At 39.7% G+C, this 14731-nt stretch overlaps 1 protein-coding gene across 1 annotated transcript in view; it reads left to right on the top strand.

The window, feature by feature from the left end:
• The first annotated feature begins 62 nt into the window (after nt 1-62).
• The window catches only part of DHX9 (DExH-box helicase 9), a 43561-nt gene continuing 28892 nt past the window's right edge, over nt 63-14731 (top strand). The window contains exons 1-6 of the mRNA XM_020898453.2: nt 63-211; nt 3500-3632; nt 4432-4572; nt 11025-11136; nt 12083-12186; nt 13692-13840. Of these exons, the coding sequence (XP_020754112.2) occupies nt 3522-3632; nt 4432-4572; nt 11025-11136; nt 12083-12186; nt 13692-13840 (617 nt within the window). The 5' untranslated portion in view covers nt 63-211; nt 3500-3521. The remainder of the gene's footprint in view (nt 212-3499; nt 3633-4431; nt 4573-11024; nt 11137-12082; nt 12187-13691; nt 13841-14731) is intronic.

The following is a 14731-nucleotide window of genomic DNA, read 5'->3' as shown; positions in this document are numbered from 1 at the left end:
TCGCGGCGCCCTGGGCCGCCCCCCCGCCCCCAGCTCTCTTTCTGCGCAGGCGCAGAGCGCTGGCCCCGCCTCCTGGCGCCGCGATCGCAGCCATTTCGCAGCCGTTTTCTTGCAAGTTGCGGTTCGCTCGCCCGGTTTCCGTCGCTAAAGGCCGGTGCTACGGTCGGTCCTAAGAGGGCTGTGCTCTCGGGCACCAGGAAAGCGGACGAGGGTAAGGGGAAGACGGCCTTATGGTTCTCGTTGGGCCGGCGTGAGCCCCGCGGCTCTGCAGCCGGGCTTTGTTCTCTGGCGCGGGCGGTGGCGGGTTAGGGTGGGGGTGGGGAGCCGCCCCGCCGGGTTCCCGGATTGCTGCCCGCCGCGCTGGGCTTGCGCTGCAGGTGGGGTCGCGGGGGGCGGGGGCCGCGTTGTGGCCCTGGTTGTTCTCGCAGCCATTCTCGGCCTGGTCTGCGGAACAGCCAGGCCGCACTTCCTCCTTCGGCCTAGCGCCGCGGTGCGGCTCTCGCCGCAGAGGAAAAGGCGGGGGTGGGTGTGGGGGGGGGGGGGCGGCGTTGAGTCGTCCTGTGGGGTTGAGCCCGCCGAGGCGCCACGCTCGCCTTAGGGCCCTTCGGTCGTTCAAGCCGCACAGAACGGGATGTTGTCTCGGGACACTGTCCTGCGGCCGCTGTAGACAGAGTAAAGGGGTGAGGCAGCGTCCCGGCCCTTCATTTCCAGAGGTTGTGGTGGGGGTGGGGAGGCAGTCGGAAAACCGGCGTCTGCAGGTTTCCGTAAAGAGATCGCGAGAATTAGGGTCAAGGGAGAGAGCCGCTTGAGATCGGGTGGCGAGGGCAGGCGTCCGGGAGGAGGTAGACCTTTGAACTGTCGGGCCATGGGGCGGAGGATGCGTCAGCGACGGAGGAGGGGGCAGAACCGCAGAGGCCGAAGGGAGTAGTTTTAACGGGCAGGCGTTGGAAACTGAAAGAAGGCCATGTGACTGGAGTGTGGTGAGAATTTTAAGAGAAGCAAGGATTCGGGGGTAGCTAGAGTGGAGAAAGTGGGAATCTTTGAGGACGTCATTCCCGGACTCCGGGTGGGCAGAGTGGTAGCAGGGAGATGGGACAACTGCCTTGGAAGTAGAAGTGGGCAGTAGATGAGCAGTGAGTGGATCCGGACTGCCTGGCTGGAAATTCTGGGTCCCCCAGGTAGGAGCTCTGTCTCTTGGGGCAGGTTATTCTTGACTTAGTGTACTCAGCTGTAAAAAGGGAATAATAATAATGCTTTTCTGCAGTGTTAAGGTTAAGTAAAATAGTTCACATAGGTGCTCCTTTAAGGATACCGACTGGCACATAACGGGAGATAGCTGTAGAGGATCTTCAGGGGCTGGGTAGATCCCAGTTACCATGAGTAACTTGGTGGATGGTGGTGCCATTTGGGGAGATGGGAAAACTGGGTTTAGGGGGAAGAACAGATTTGGGGAAGAAATTTAAAGTTTTGTTTTGACTGAGTATGCCAAGGTAGCATCCAAATGGGTCTGTTAGATGAACTTGGTTTTGGAGGTTAAAAAGACTATAAAGTTTTATTTGGTTATCATTAGGGTATAGTTGATGTTTAATATTATGGAGCTAGATGAGACTACCGAGGGAAGAAGGAATTTGATAGTGCAGTCCTTCATATTTCATGTTACTCGTTCACCTTGAGGGCTTGTTTCTTTCTTTCTTTCTTTTTTTGAGGGCTTGTTTTTTTAGTTAATTATTCATGATTGGGATATGTAGATAGATATCCTTATTTTTCCACAGCTTTTCATTAACAGGGTGTCTCCAGGGTTAACTTGGTTGGCAGACAAAGGTCTGCATCATCAAGGCTTGGTTTTTTCCGATGGTCAGTTGCAGACGTGAGAGTTGGATCCTAAAGAAGGGTGTGGGTGTTTGTGGTGTGTGAGTGTGTGTTAGTCACGTCCAACTCTGTGTACCAATCGACTGTAGCCCACCAGCCTCCTCTGTGCATGGAATTCTCCAGGCAAGAATACTAGAGAGGGTTGCCATATCCTTCTTCAGGGGATCATGCCCACCCAGGGCTTGAACCCTGGTCTCCTGCATTACAGGCAGCTTCTTTACTGTCAGAGCCCCAAGGAATTGATGCTTTCAGATTGTGGTGCTGGAGAAGACTCTTGAGAGTCCCTAGGAGTGCAAGGAGATCAAACTGCATCCTAAAGGAAATCAAGTATAAATATTTATTGGAAGGGCTGAAGTTGAAGCTCCAGTACTTTGGCCATCTGATGCTAAGAGCTGACTCATTGGAAAAGACCCTGATGCTGGAAAAGATTAAAGGCAAAAGGAGAAGGGGGTTGCAGAGGATGAGATGGTTGGATGGCATCACTGACTCAATGGATTTGAGTTTGAGCAAATTCAAGGAGATAGTGGAGGACTGTCTGCCTGGTGTGCTGCAGTCTGTGGGGTCAAAAAGAGTCTGACATGACTTAGCAACTGAACAACAGGGTGACTGTGACTACAAATTAAACTTTATACTAGGTCCAGTTTGATGACACAAGACTTAGGTGCTAACAAAATATACTGAACATTATCGGAAGACAGACTTAATGCTTGAAATGGGATTTCTTCTCACATCACAGCAAACATTGAATTTATAGTATATTTTCTCTGATTCTAAATTTAGTCTCAGATACTTAGCTAGTAATTTAAATTCAGATTTTAGACTTAAGCTAAATATCTTGCTATCTTATGGGGGAGTAGAGGGAGAATGCTAACAAGTGCAATATGTTGTACTTCAAGAAGATGTAATATTGTCAAATTTTAATGAATATCAAGGCCTAAAGATTTGGTATAAAATATTTAGGTTCATTAATTAGTTTAAGTACTGATTAATTTATGTATTTGGACTTACTAACAATATATTGCCTACAGCTTTGAGGACAGTCTGCTAGGAGACAATGCAAATGAGGGTAAACTATTGAATTTATATATGAAATAATTGATGACCATTTCTTAATGTAGTAGTTTGGGTTTGAACTTAGGCTTCCACAGTGGGTAACTTGGAAGTTACTCTCTATGCCAAAGTTCCTTCCCCTGTAAAATGATGATATAGTAGGATCTATCATGTATATCTCCCATTGTTGTGAGGATTAGATAAAACACATAAAGTGCCCCTTGTAAAAAGGAGATTACATAAAATGTCTTTTAAGAAGAGGTAAAAATCACATGTAGTTACCTAAAGATAACCATTTGTGGGGGATAGTTCTTTTCCAGTCTTGATTTATTTATGCATACTTTTGTGTAGTACAAATTATACTTGGTATTCTGCTTTTTTTTTCTTTTAACAAAATGTGATAGACTTTCCAATTTCATCATTAAAATTTCTTAATAGTCTATGTTAATAGCAGCATGATAGAATATCCTGTGATTAACATAGATTTTCAGTAAATTTCAGCCATTGGGTATTTCCAGATTGGTAATTTCCACCGTTTACTCTTATAAATAATGCTGTTTCTAACTAACTTGTTTCTTAGGTCTGAAGAAGACACTTGAATCATGGGTGATGTTAAAAATTTTCTGTATGCCTGGTGTGGCAAAAGGAAGATGACCCCAGCATATGAAATCAGAGCAGTGGGGAACAAAAACAGACAGAAATTCATGTGCGAGGTATTAAAAAAAATACAGTTTGCATTTATGTGACTTTTAAGCTTATTTTATTATTAAAAGAATAATGTTTTCTGTTTGGAAATGTTAATGTGTTGTACATTGGGATAGGTCCTTTATTGTGACTTGCCTGCTATTTCTGTCTCATTCTAAATGATTTTCAAGTGCTATGAAATCAATCATTTTAAAAAAACTTTGGCCGCACCACACAGCTTGGGGGAATCTCAATTCCCTGAGCAGGGGTGGAACCGATGCTGCCTGCCGTGATAGCAGTCCTAACCAGGATAAGAGTCCTGACCAGGGGACAGCCAGGGAGCTCCCTGGGCATTACTTTTAAAACAACCTGGTAGGTAAATTATTCTGATTAGAACAATGTGTTTTTCACACTTCATGCACTACCAGTAGTGCAGATTAGAAAAATTGGACTGTCTGTAGTTAGTTATTAATTCCAGTAGAAAGTAGGTGCATTCTCATCAGAGTGCTTTAAAATAACTACAGGTAGTTTATTCTTTGGTCTTGTAAAATCAGATTTTAATGTGGAACTTAATGTTGCATTAGAAGAGATTATCTGAGCCACATAAGTTAACATTCTTGTTTTTGGATTAGTTTATCACTGGACAGTATGAATGAGCATTTTTTTTATAAGACAGCCTGTGAATTCTCTTAGATGTGTTATTTTCACTATGTTTACAAAGTATATCTCCAGTAATTAACTGTAATCCCTTAATGGTGTAGTGAAGTATGAAGTTTTTAAATCCCCAAATTACCCAGGTCACTCTCTCAATATATTTTTTTCTTGAAGGTTCGAGTGGAAGGATATAATTACACTGGCATGGGTAATTCCACCAATAAAAAAGATGCACAGAGCAATGCTGCCAGAGACTTTGTTAACTATTTGGTTCGAATAAATGAACTAAAGAGTGAAGAAGTCCCAGCTATTGGGGTAAGTATGGCCAAGCACTTGAGACATAAGGTCATGCTAATCCAGTATGTATGGAGGCGCAGCATGATAGTTTCTCAGTGTTGTTTTCAAATAGTATGTTAATGTGTTCCTTCGTGAACCTTGGGAGTGATTTGTTTTCTCAGAAAACTGGAATAATTTCCTAAAGATTTGGATTTCATTTCCGTTACATACCTGACTTGGGGATTCCCTTTAGTCTGTATGTCTTATGGTTTTACATATTGTGTTCATTCAAAACAGATTTTTCAGAGCCTGTTGTTTTCTGTGTACTTCAAAAATAACATTTTAAACAATATAAAAATCACTAACGTTTTAAGATATATTTGCTCCCATTGACATTTTATTAGCAGAGTTAAAATAGTATTTAGTACAGTAGAATACCATTCTTGTGTTTTTGATAATGTAATTATTTTTAATTGTGTGCAGCAAAAGTTTTGAAAAAATAAACTTTTAAGCAGATGCCTTAGGTGTTACATGAAAGATCCAGTTTTTATAAAACCTTTAGGAATCATATATTAATTTCAGCACCTTTCAATGGGATTCTGTATTCTGACTTGCTTATAAAAGTAAAAATACATGTTTTTACCTTTCCATTGCATTTGCCCAGGAATTGAGTTTATTCTCTAGTATGGTGTGCCACTGTATAATTACAAGATTTTTAATTAGATTGGCTGAACCATCTGTAAACTGAAGAGATTGGACAAGACGACCTTGATTCTTTTTCAAATATTTGACCCATTGGCCTCTGTTCCCTGTGTTATGACCTATTCTAGTTGTGTGTGTGTGTGTGTTTTTTAAGCCTCTTCCTAGGTCTGTTGGTGGCAAACTCTTTCGTTTCTTTTATGTAAAAATGTTTTTATTTTACGTAGAATAGAAGAAAACGCAATTCTGAGGTGCCGGTTTTCTTTCAGCACTTCAAAGATCATATTGCACTGTTGTCTTCCATTGTTGTCTGATGAGAAGTGGGCAAGTAATCAAATCATTTCCGCCTATATGTGTTTTTTTTTTGGTTGCTTTTTTCCTTTGGTTTCCAGTACCTTGGCTATGATGTAACTAGACATGGTTTTCTTTGTATTCATCCTGCTTAGAGTTTGCCAAAATTCTTGAATCTGTAAATTTATGTCTTTTATCAAATATGGGAAACTTTTGGCTATTGTTGGTTTTTTTTTTTTTTTTTTCTGAAACATTTCTTAATTTTTTCTTCTTTTTCTGGGACTTTCATGTTAACATATGAGAAACCTTTTGAAACTATTTTGGAGGTCCTGGACAGTCTTTTTCTCCTCCTTTCTTTAATTTTCAGATTAGATGATTTCATATATATGTTCAGTATATGTTGAAGATAATCAGTATCTTCAAGTTCGCTGATTGCTTTCACTGTTGGTTCCATTTTGCTCTTAAGTCTGTCAGTTTTTTTCCAGATACTATTTTTTTTCCCCTAAATTTATTGCTTTTTATCTTTTAAACAGGTTTTGTTTTTCTGGTGGCATTTCTTTTCATTCATTGTAAGCATACATTCATAACATGACTGAACTTCTTTCATGTCATTTAGCATAGCTACAATAGCTGCATTAAAATTCTTAACTGCTAATTTGAACATTGGGGCCATCTCAGGGTTGGACTCTTGATTGTGCTTTTGAGATTTTTCCTCTTTGTATGTCAAATGATTTTGCATTGTATCCTGGGCATTGTGACTGTTATATTTTGGAGACTAAATGATGTTAGTCCTCCAAAGAGTATTTATTTTGTCATTGTGTTGTCAAGCAGTCAATTTAGATGGACTCAAGTGCCAGCACTGTCTTTTGAGTGATAGTTCCAATCTCACTTAAGTTTTCTGATCCTGTGCTAGGAGGCTTGAAATCTCTCCGTATATATAAAGGTTAGCCAGAGATTTGGGGAAAGTTTGTACACAGAGTTTGGGATTCCTGTTTGTTTCCTTTCCAAGATTTCTCACTTTCCAGCAGCTTTGGTTTCGCCAAATTCTTATCCTTTGATACTTCTGACCAGAAAGACTGGATTTTCTATTGAGTCTTAGCTGTCTCAGATGGTCTTCCCTAGTAATAAAAGGCATAATAACTGGAATTATACTTTCTATTTTTTGCTTGCTCATTTCAAGTTCCTTCTAGACTTTGCCAGATTTTGTTCACATTTTAGTGCCTGTGTATAGCTGAGGGGAGTTTTAGGGTTTTTGTTTTTCTGGAGTTCATGTTACCTGCAGGAGTCAGTGTAGTAGGAGCTACGGGGCCCTACCAGAAATAATGTCCTATTTTCAATTTTTTGTTGTTAGCATTGTAACACATTCAGATCTTTTCCATTAAGGCTCCAACTATGCATTTTCTACTTTCTCCCTCACTTCCACACTGGCCTTCTTGCAATTCCTCAAATTAGGCTAGCACCTTTTCCATCTCAAGGTGTACTTGAGATGTGTACAAGGTGTACTTTTGTACTTTACTATCCTTTCTGCCTAGAGTACTCTTTCCCAGCCATTGAAAGTTGGAAATCTCTTGTTAATTACAAATTGAAAATTATAAATCTGCTGTTAGCCTGGTGTTCTATCTCCTTTCACTATTTGATTTTTCTCCATAACACTTAACTAACTTCTAGTCTAGTGTTTCTTAACTGGGAGTGATCTTGTCCGCCAGGAATGTTTGGCAGTATGTGGAGACATTTTCATTACAACTGGAAGGGGATGGTGGCCTTATTGACATCTCATGGGTAGAGGCCAGGGTTGCTGCTAGACATCATACAATATACAGGAGAAAGCCTCCTGAAACAAAGAATCATCCAACCCAAAATGTCATTTATACTGAAATTGAGGACCCCTCTTTTAACCTATTTTTTGCCCCTAGATCCTCGTACTATAGTTCATGAGAGCAGAGGATTGGGGGGGTGGGGGGGTGGTTCCTGTGTTTTAATTGTTGCTGTCTCCCTAGCATCTAGAATAGTTCTGGTCCATATAGTAGGCACTTAATATTTTTTGGTTAGATGAATGAGGGATGAACTTGGAAAAATATTACATCACAAGCCAATCTTTCCCATACCATCTATATTTTACCTCCCCATCCTCACCAAACCCTGTGTCACTTCACTTGCCCTATCATGCAACAGAATGTACTTGCCAAAAAATGACTTATTTCTAAATGCCAAGGATACTTAAACTTTTCTTTTATTGTGGAAAATGTCAGATGTGTCTCAAAGTAAGACTAGGAATAATATCACAAACCTGTGTGTTGCAGCACTTTTCACCATGACCAGTCATGATTCATCTCTTAATTTCTATCTACCTTCTTCCATTTGGATTATTTTTTGGCAAATAATTAAAAAACCAAACATCCTGTCATTCATCTGTTACTATTTCAGTTTGTATTTCTAAAAGGTAATCCTTTTAAAAAAACATAGCAATTCCATTATCAAACCTAAAAAAAATTGTTTCTTAACGTCCCCAAACACCCAGTCAGTACTCAAATTTTCCTGATTGTTTCATGAGTCCATTTTTAGTAGTTTATTTAAGTTATGTTCTAAATGTTGTCTGTGTGCTACAGTTGATTGATGTCTGGTGCCCTCTCTCCCTTCCCCCTTTCTCTCTCAATTTTTCTTTGGAATTTGTTAAAGAAAGCATCTTGTTTATTTTTTAGTTTCTCACACTTGAGATCTTGCAGATACAGCCCCCTGGTATCATAAAGGATTTCTGTGTTCCTCTGTTTCCCGTAATGGTGGTTAGAGACTTGATCAGATTCCAATTTGATTGGAGTAGAGGGGCAGGCACAGGAAAGATGAAGTCTGTACTCCCATCAGGAGGAGGCGTGTGATGGGACATTAGCAGCCATTGGATATCATTGTGGATTTAATTCTTCAGTAATTTTCTTTGATTTTTTAGTTCAGATACTTTTATAACAAGAAACCACCTTTAAAAAAAACAGAACTTCTCTTTATCAATAATTTAGTTATTCTGAGGTATAATTTATGCAGAAAATGTTAAGATAAATGATTCTTTCCCTTTAACAGTTAAGTTCGTCCCTAGTATCTTCTGCTGCTATCTTCTTCTTCTTCTTCTTCACTTCAGTCATGTCTGACTCTGTGATCCCATAGACAGCAGCCCACCAGGCTCCCCCGTCCCTGGGATTCTCCAGGCAAGAACACTGGAGTGGGTTGCCATTTCCTTCTCCAATGTGTGAAAGTGAAGTTGCTCAGTCATGTCCGACTCTTAGTGACCCCATGGACCACAGCCTACCGGGCTCCTCCATCCATGGGATTTTCCAGTCAAGAGTACTGGAATGGGGTGCCATTGCCCTCTCCTCAATTAGGTATTATTTCCAGAATTGTTATGAACTCATTGATTCAAATATGTAACATGTTAATGCATTCATTAATCTTTTTGTTGCTGTTTAAGTTGTCCCATTTTTAGCTTGTAGGATCTTCTTCAGATTGATTTTTCAGTGTGTTTAACCTTACCCTTAGTCTGATCACTTTCTTGCTTTGTGGTGTATCATATGTTTGACTCAACTTGAATTTTACTATTACAGATGTGGAATCAGCCATTTGTTAAGATCCCTGGTTCTTTTTCCTGGGGGATGGTGTTTAGAGACCACAAACTGAGTGCCAAGAGTCATTGCTACTAAATTGGTCATTGTTTTAGCCTTTCCAGTATACAAAGCTTGGGAAAATTTTTCCCAAGACAGGGTATATTTTGAGTTCAACCTGATGCTTCCAGTGTAAATTCAGAATGGCAGAGCTTTTGCTCACCCTTTGTGTGCATCTGTTTGTCTGTTATCCCCTCAAACCAAAACTTTCCTTGTAGTGCCCTAACATAATTACTCTCTTGCTTTATTCACCAATACATGTACAACAGTCTCATGCTGTAAATTCCAGTACTATTATCAATAATGCAATTACTGAAAAATTTAAGTTTTTGCAGTTCTTTTCATATTTAGGGTATATACCACTTGGTGGTGTTTAATCACTAAGTCATATCTGACTCTCTGCAACCCCATGGAGTGGGTTGCTATTTCCTTCTCCAGGGGATCTTAACAACTCAGGGATCAGACCACACCTCCTGCCTGGCAGGTGGATTCTATACTGCTGAGCCACCTGGGAAGAAGCCCCCATATCCTACTGCAGACTTAAAATGACTGCACTTTCACGTTAAATAATTCCTCTTTGTGATCATACTGTCATCTCTATCCTCTGGTTTGTTTTCATTTTGCTTTAACTTTTAGGGATTATCTTTGTAAAACTGGACAATTACATTAAATAGTTACATAATTTTGTTAAATTAATGAAACAAGTGTATTTAGAAAAGTCTGACTTCCGTCCCTGTCTCCTCCATCTGTTTTCCTGTTGGGTTTTTGTTTTTTAGTTATTAGTCAGCCTTCTTTTTTCTAACTGTAAGCCAAAAAATGATGTATATTAATATTCCTTACCCCAGTTCTTTATTTTACTAACAGTATCTTGTGTACACTTTTCTTTTTCTTTACTTACCTGCTTTTCACTTCAATAGTACCATAGTTTATTCAGCTAACCTCTACTGATGGATTTTTGTGCTTTTTACTGTTACTTAGAATGCTAAAATGAATAGTCTATGTATTATGCTTGTGTATGCATATAAATTTTTGTATTTTTGCTAATCTGTCTTGGGCAGAGATTTCATTGAAATTGAATTGCTGGATCAAAGGATATTGCATATGTGCTTTTGCAGGCTGTTACATTTTCTTTCTCTGTAGGATAAGAGTTGAATTATTTTGCATTTCCACCATTTCAGTCATTTCCAGTGGTTCTCAATAGGGGCAGTTTTGGCATGTTCCCCCAGCCCCCATTGCATTTTTGACTAAGAACAGGGGGAGGGTTGCTACTGGCATCTTGTTGGTAGTCCAGAGATATTGCTAGACATCCTGTGATCAAAGCATCATTCCCACTTTGGCCCTTACTGGAGCTGTTAGTAATCGCCCTCCACTCTTCCCCAGTAGTATATTGGACACCTTCCATCCTGGGGGGCTCATCCTTCAGGGTCATATCTTTTTGCCTTTTCATACTGTTCATGGGATTCTCCAGACAAGAATACTGGAGTGGGTTGCCATTTCCTCCTCCAGTGGACCACATTTTGTCAGAACTCTTCACTATGACCTGTCCATCTTGGATGGCCTTGCACAGCATGGCTTTATTGGGTTATGCAAAAAGGTAAATGATCTATATAGCATAAAGTGATCCCAGTTTTTGTGTGAAAATTATATTCATCTACATAATTATGTAATCTCCAGAGAGAAAATTGCGGATATTTTTACTACCCTTACCTTTTCTGCCTGAAATGAGAACATAATAGTTTTATAATACTGAAAGCAACAATATTAATATTATGAGGAAAAGAGGGGGCTTCCTCTAAGTTTTAAAGAAGGTCTCTGAAGGCAAATTTACTGACGTTCCCTTGACTTTTCCTCTTGCAGGTAGCACCCCCTCCACCCTCAGCTACTGATTCATCTGATACCACAGCAGATGATGGAGGTTTAACAGCAACCCTGGGAGGACCTCTTCCTCCACATCTGGCTCTCCAGGCAGGTAAGGACGTGAATGTGTGCACATGACTGAGAATAAGATACACTGTCTTGCACAGTCATCATCTTTTTCTCACTTGGACAGATAGAAATAACCATTCTGAACTCCCTAATGTGGAGAGAACCCAAAATCTTCATAAGCTTGCAGCTACCACCGGGTTATTTAATCTCTTATAAAGTGGTACAGCTCAATTCCTTTCTGTCATTAGATTTTGATTTCTGGATAGATTTTGCACAGGCTAGAATATTTGGTTAAAGAGGTTTTATTTACTGCCCTTTCTTGTTTTCACTTGATTCCTGCCAAATATTTTAGGTTTGTTTGTTTGCCATATGGGTCCTAGTCACTGCTGAATTCTGTATATATCAAAACTACCATTAGTGTGTCGACTGTGGGGTCAATTACCTGAAATATTTGTCAAGTTACCTATGTCTCAGATCCAATGTTTATGAAACAAGGATAACAATGTTTACTTAAAAATTATTTGAGTAAACTTTTTAAAAGTATCAATAAACAGTTTTAGGCAATATTAACTACAATTTTTACTCTGGTTTCTCATTAAAATTCATCACTTTTTAACACCTTTTTAACTTCTCCTAATTTCCATCTCTAGCACTAGCATGTAGCTTTCTTACAGGGTCATATCTAGCGAAGAAACAGTTACCATTTAATCAGTTATTACATATGTAACAACTTAAAACAGCTACATGATAATGTATGCCAGGTTATCAGTCACTTTGATCATTACTAGCAGCACCCCACTGCATACCATCTTTGCAGTTAGTAATTTAGACCTGTATTCAGTGAGGTAACACTGTAAGTAAGTGAGAAATTTCAGGTCCATTTCTAATAATAGAGCTCTGAAATCTAAATTAGGAGTAGTTTTTAAAAATATTCAGGTTATTTGTACAATTTGATTCATTGAAAGAACATCATTTTCTTTCCATAATAGAAAATAATTCTGGAGGTGGGGGTTCTGGCTATGTGCCCACCTGGGATCGAGGTGCCAACTTGAAGGATTATTACTCAAGAAAAGAAGAACAGGAAGTCCAAGCGGTAAGGCTGTAAGCCTGTGTTACATCTGCTAGAATGTGATTTAGGACTTGGTTCATGGCATGGTTTAAAATATTTGCAACTTTATAATTTAGTGATTGTTTTAATTATTTGAGACTGATAGTTCACGCAAAACACCGTCAACCTAAGCTACCTGTTAATTCTGTTCAGTAGATTGCCTATGAAATAAAACTTGTTTTTCCCTGGTATTAATAAAACGTCTTTTCATCTGCTTTGTAGGAAATTTAGTTGCCTCAGTAAACCTCATTTCTTGAGCACTCGCAGTAAAAGTGCTTTCATAAGGCAGCTTACTTTTCTAACTTGATAGATCGATACTTTATTTTTTTGGCTGTGTGCAGCATGCAGAATCTTAATTCCCTAACCAAGGATCAGACTCATGCCCTTTGTAGTGTGGAGTCTTAACCACTGGACCACCAGTGAAAATCCTTTCACTTTATTTGTTTAAAGTTTTCAGTTCAGTTCCGTTGCTCAGTCGTGTCCAGCTCTTTGTGACCCCATGAATTGCAGCACGCCAGGCCTCCCTGTCCATCACCAACTCCCGGAGTTTACTCAGACTCAGGCCCATCGAGTCGGTGATGCCATCCAGCTGTCTCATCCTCTGTTGTCCCCTTCTCCTCCTGCCCCCAGTCCCTCCAAGCATCAGGGTCTTTTCCAGTGAGTTACCTCTTCTCGTGAGGTGGCCAAAGTACTAGAGTTTCGGCTTGAGCATCAGTCCTTCCAGTGAACACCCAGGACTGAACTCCTTCAGGATGGACTGGTTGGTTCTCCTTGCAGTCCAAGGGACTCTCAAGAGTCTTCTCCAACACCACAGTTCAAAAGTATCAATTCTTCAGCTCTCAGCTTTCTTCACAGTCCAACTTTCACATCCATACATGACCACTGGAAAAACCATAGCCTTCACTAGATGGACCTTTGTTGGCAAAGTAATGTTTCTGCTTTTTAATATGCTATCTAGGTTGGTCATAACTTTCCTCCCAAGGAGTCTTTTACATGGCTGCAGTCACCATCCGCAGTGATTTTGGAGCCCCCAAAAATAAAGTCTGACACTGTTTCCACTGTCTCCCCATCTATTTCCCATGAGGTGATGGGACCAGATGCCATGATCTTAGTTTTCTGAATGTTAAGCTTTAAGCCAACTTTTTCACTCTCTTCTTTCACTTTTCATCAAGAGGCTTTTTAGTTCTTCTTCACTCTCTGCCATAAGGATGGTGTCATCTGCATATCTGAGGTTACTGATATTTGAAGTTTTAAAACCAGCCTAAAAAAATTGGTCAGAGGTTTCTTAGGAACAGTTTAAATGTATAGTACATTAACCAATAGCTTGTTTCTACGATAGGACCGTCACATGGAGTAAAAACTAGTTCTGGCTCAGTTTTAACTAGGATCAGAAGCTGTTAAAAAGACAACTTTTGCACTTTAAAGCATGGTACAAAGAAATTGTTGTTACAGAATCATGAAGCCAAATTTAATTATTATTGATTCAACAGACCCTTGAATCTGAAGAAGTGGATTTAAATGCTGGACTTCATGGAAACTGGACCTTGGAAAACGCTAAGGCTCGTCTGAACCAATATTTCCAAAAAGAAAAGATTCAAGGAGAATATAAGTACACCCAAGTGGGTCCTGATCACAACAGGTTTGCTTGGTTCACTCTTTTCCTTCTGTAGTAAGTTAGGGTTTTGTAGTTATTGTTCTTGTATGTGGCATCTGGTTCAGTTTGTGGATGAGTAGCTGATGGTGAAAAGATATGTTACATTGACCAAGAAAAATTGTCACTGATGTGTAATGTGCAGTTTGCTATGGTTTTCACTTAGGAGTGTGATTTTAAGAATAAAATCACAAAAGTATTCTGTGTAAGAATAAAATCTGCAAAAAATCTGCTGTTTGTGTTGCTAGACTTCTGGTTCTCGTATGAATCTGAGAGGCAAAAAATTGTAGCCTCAAGTAGTGGTTTGTCCATGTTCGACTTAAAAGTCAGCCAGAGATAGTGGGTTTATTGTTCTCTGCGGTATTAGAAGTAGTTATAATATTTATTTCTTTAACGTGTCAAGTTAGACACTTAAAAGTTTAGAGTCTTCAGAGAGAGATGGTGTTGCATCTAGAACCAAATTTCCCATCGGCTTTGAAAGTTGCCTGTGTTCGAGTTCTATTAGTGAAGTTTTAAGGGCCTGTTGCGAAGCCGAAGGAGAGCCTCCGTCTTTGTATGTGAGTTAAATTAGCACACGTTTGTTCTGTTAAATTTCATAAAACTGAACATACAGGGAGGAGGAGGTTCTCACAGTGACAGTATGTTTCTCAGCCTGCTTGCTGTTCTTCCTGAGAGCATTCCAGGGTGTAGTAATTATTACTCCCAGGAAGGCTCATATGGATAAGACTTCTGGGGGCACTAATATTTTATTGAAAGGGAGGGGATGTTTTCATGAAAATCTGGATGATTTAATTTGCTGTCCTTATATGAACTAAGTCAAAATGCATCAAAACTGTTTTCCTTAAAAATAAAGTGTTGCATCTAGCAACCCTAAAATAA

Source organism: Odocoileus virginianus, chromosome 11 (genome assembly GCF_023699985.2).
Source record: "Odocoileus virginianus isolate 20LAN1187 ecotype Illinois chromosome 11, Ovbor_1.2, whole genome shotgun sequence".
In the NCBI taxonomy this organism is placed as follows: domain Eukaryota; kingdom Metazoa; phylum Chordata; class Mammalia; order Artiodactyla; family Cervidae; genus Odocoileus; species Odocoileus virginianus.
The sequence above is the reverse complement of the archived record's forward strand: the minus strand, read 5'-3'. Positions and strand labels throughout refer to the sequence as shown.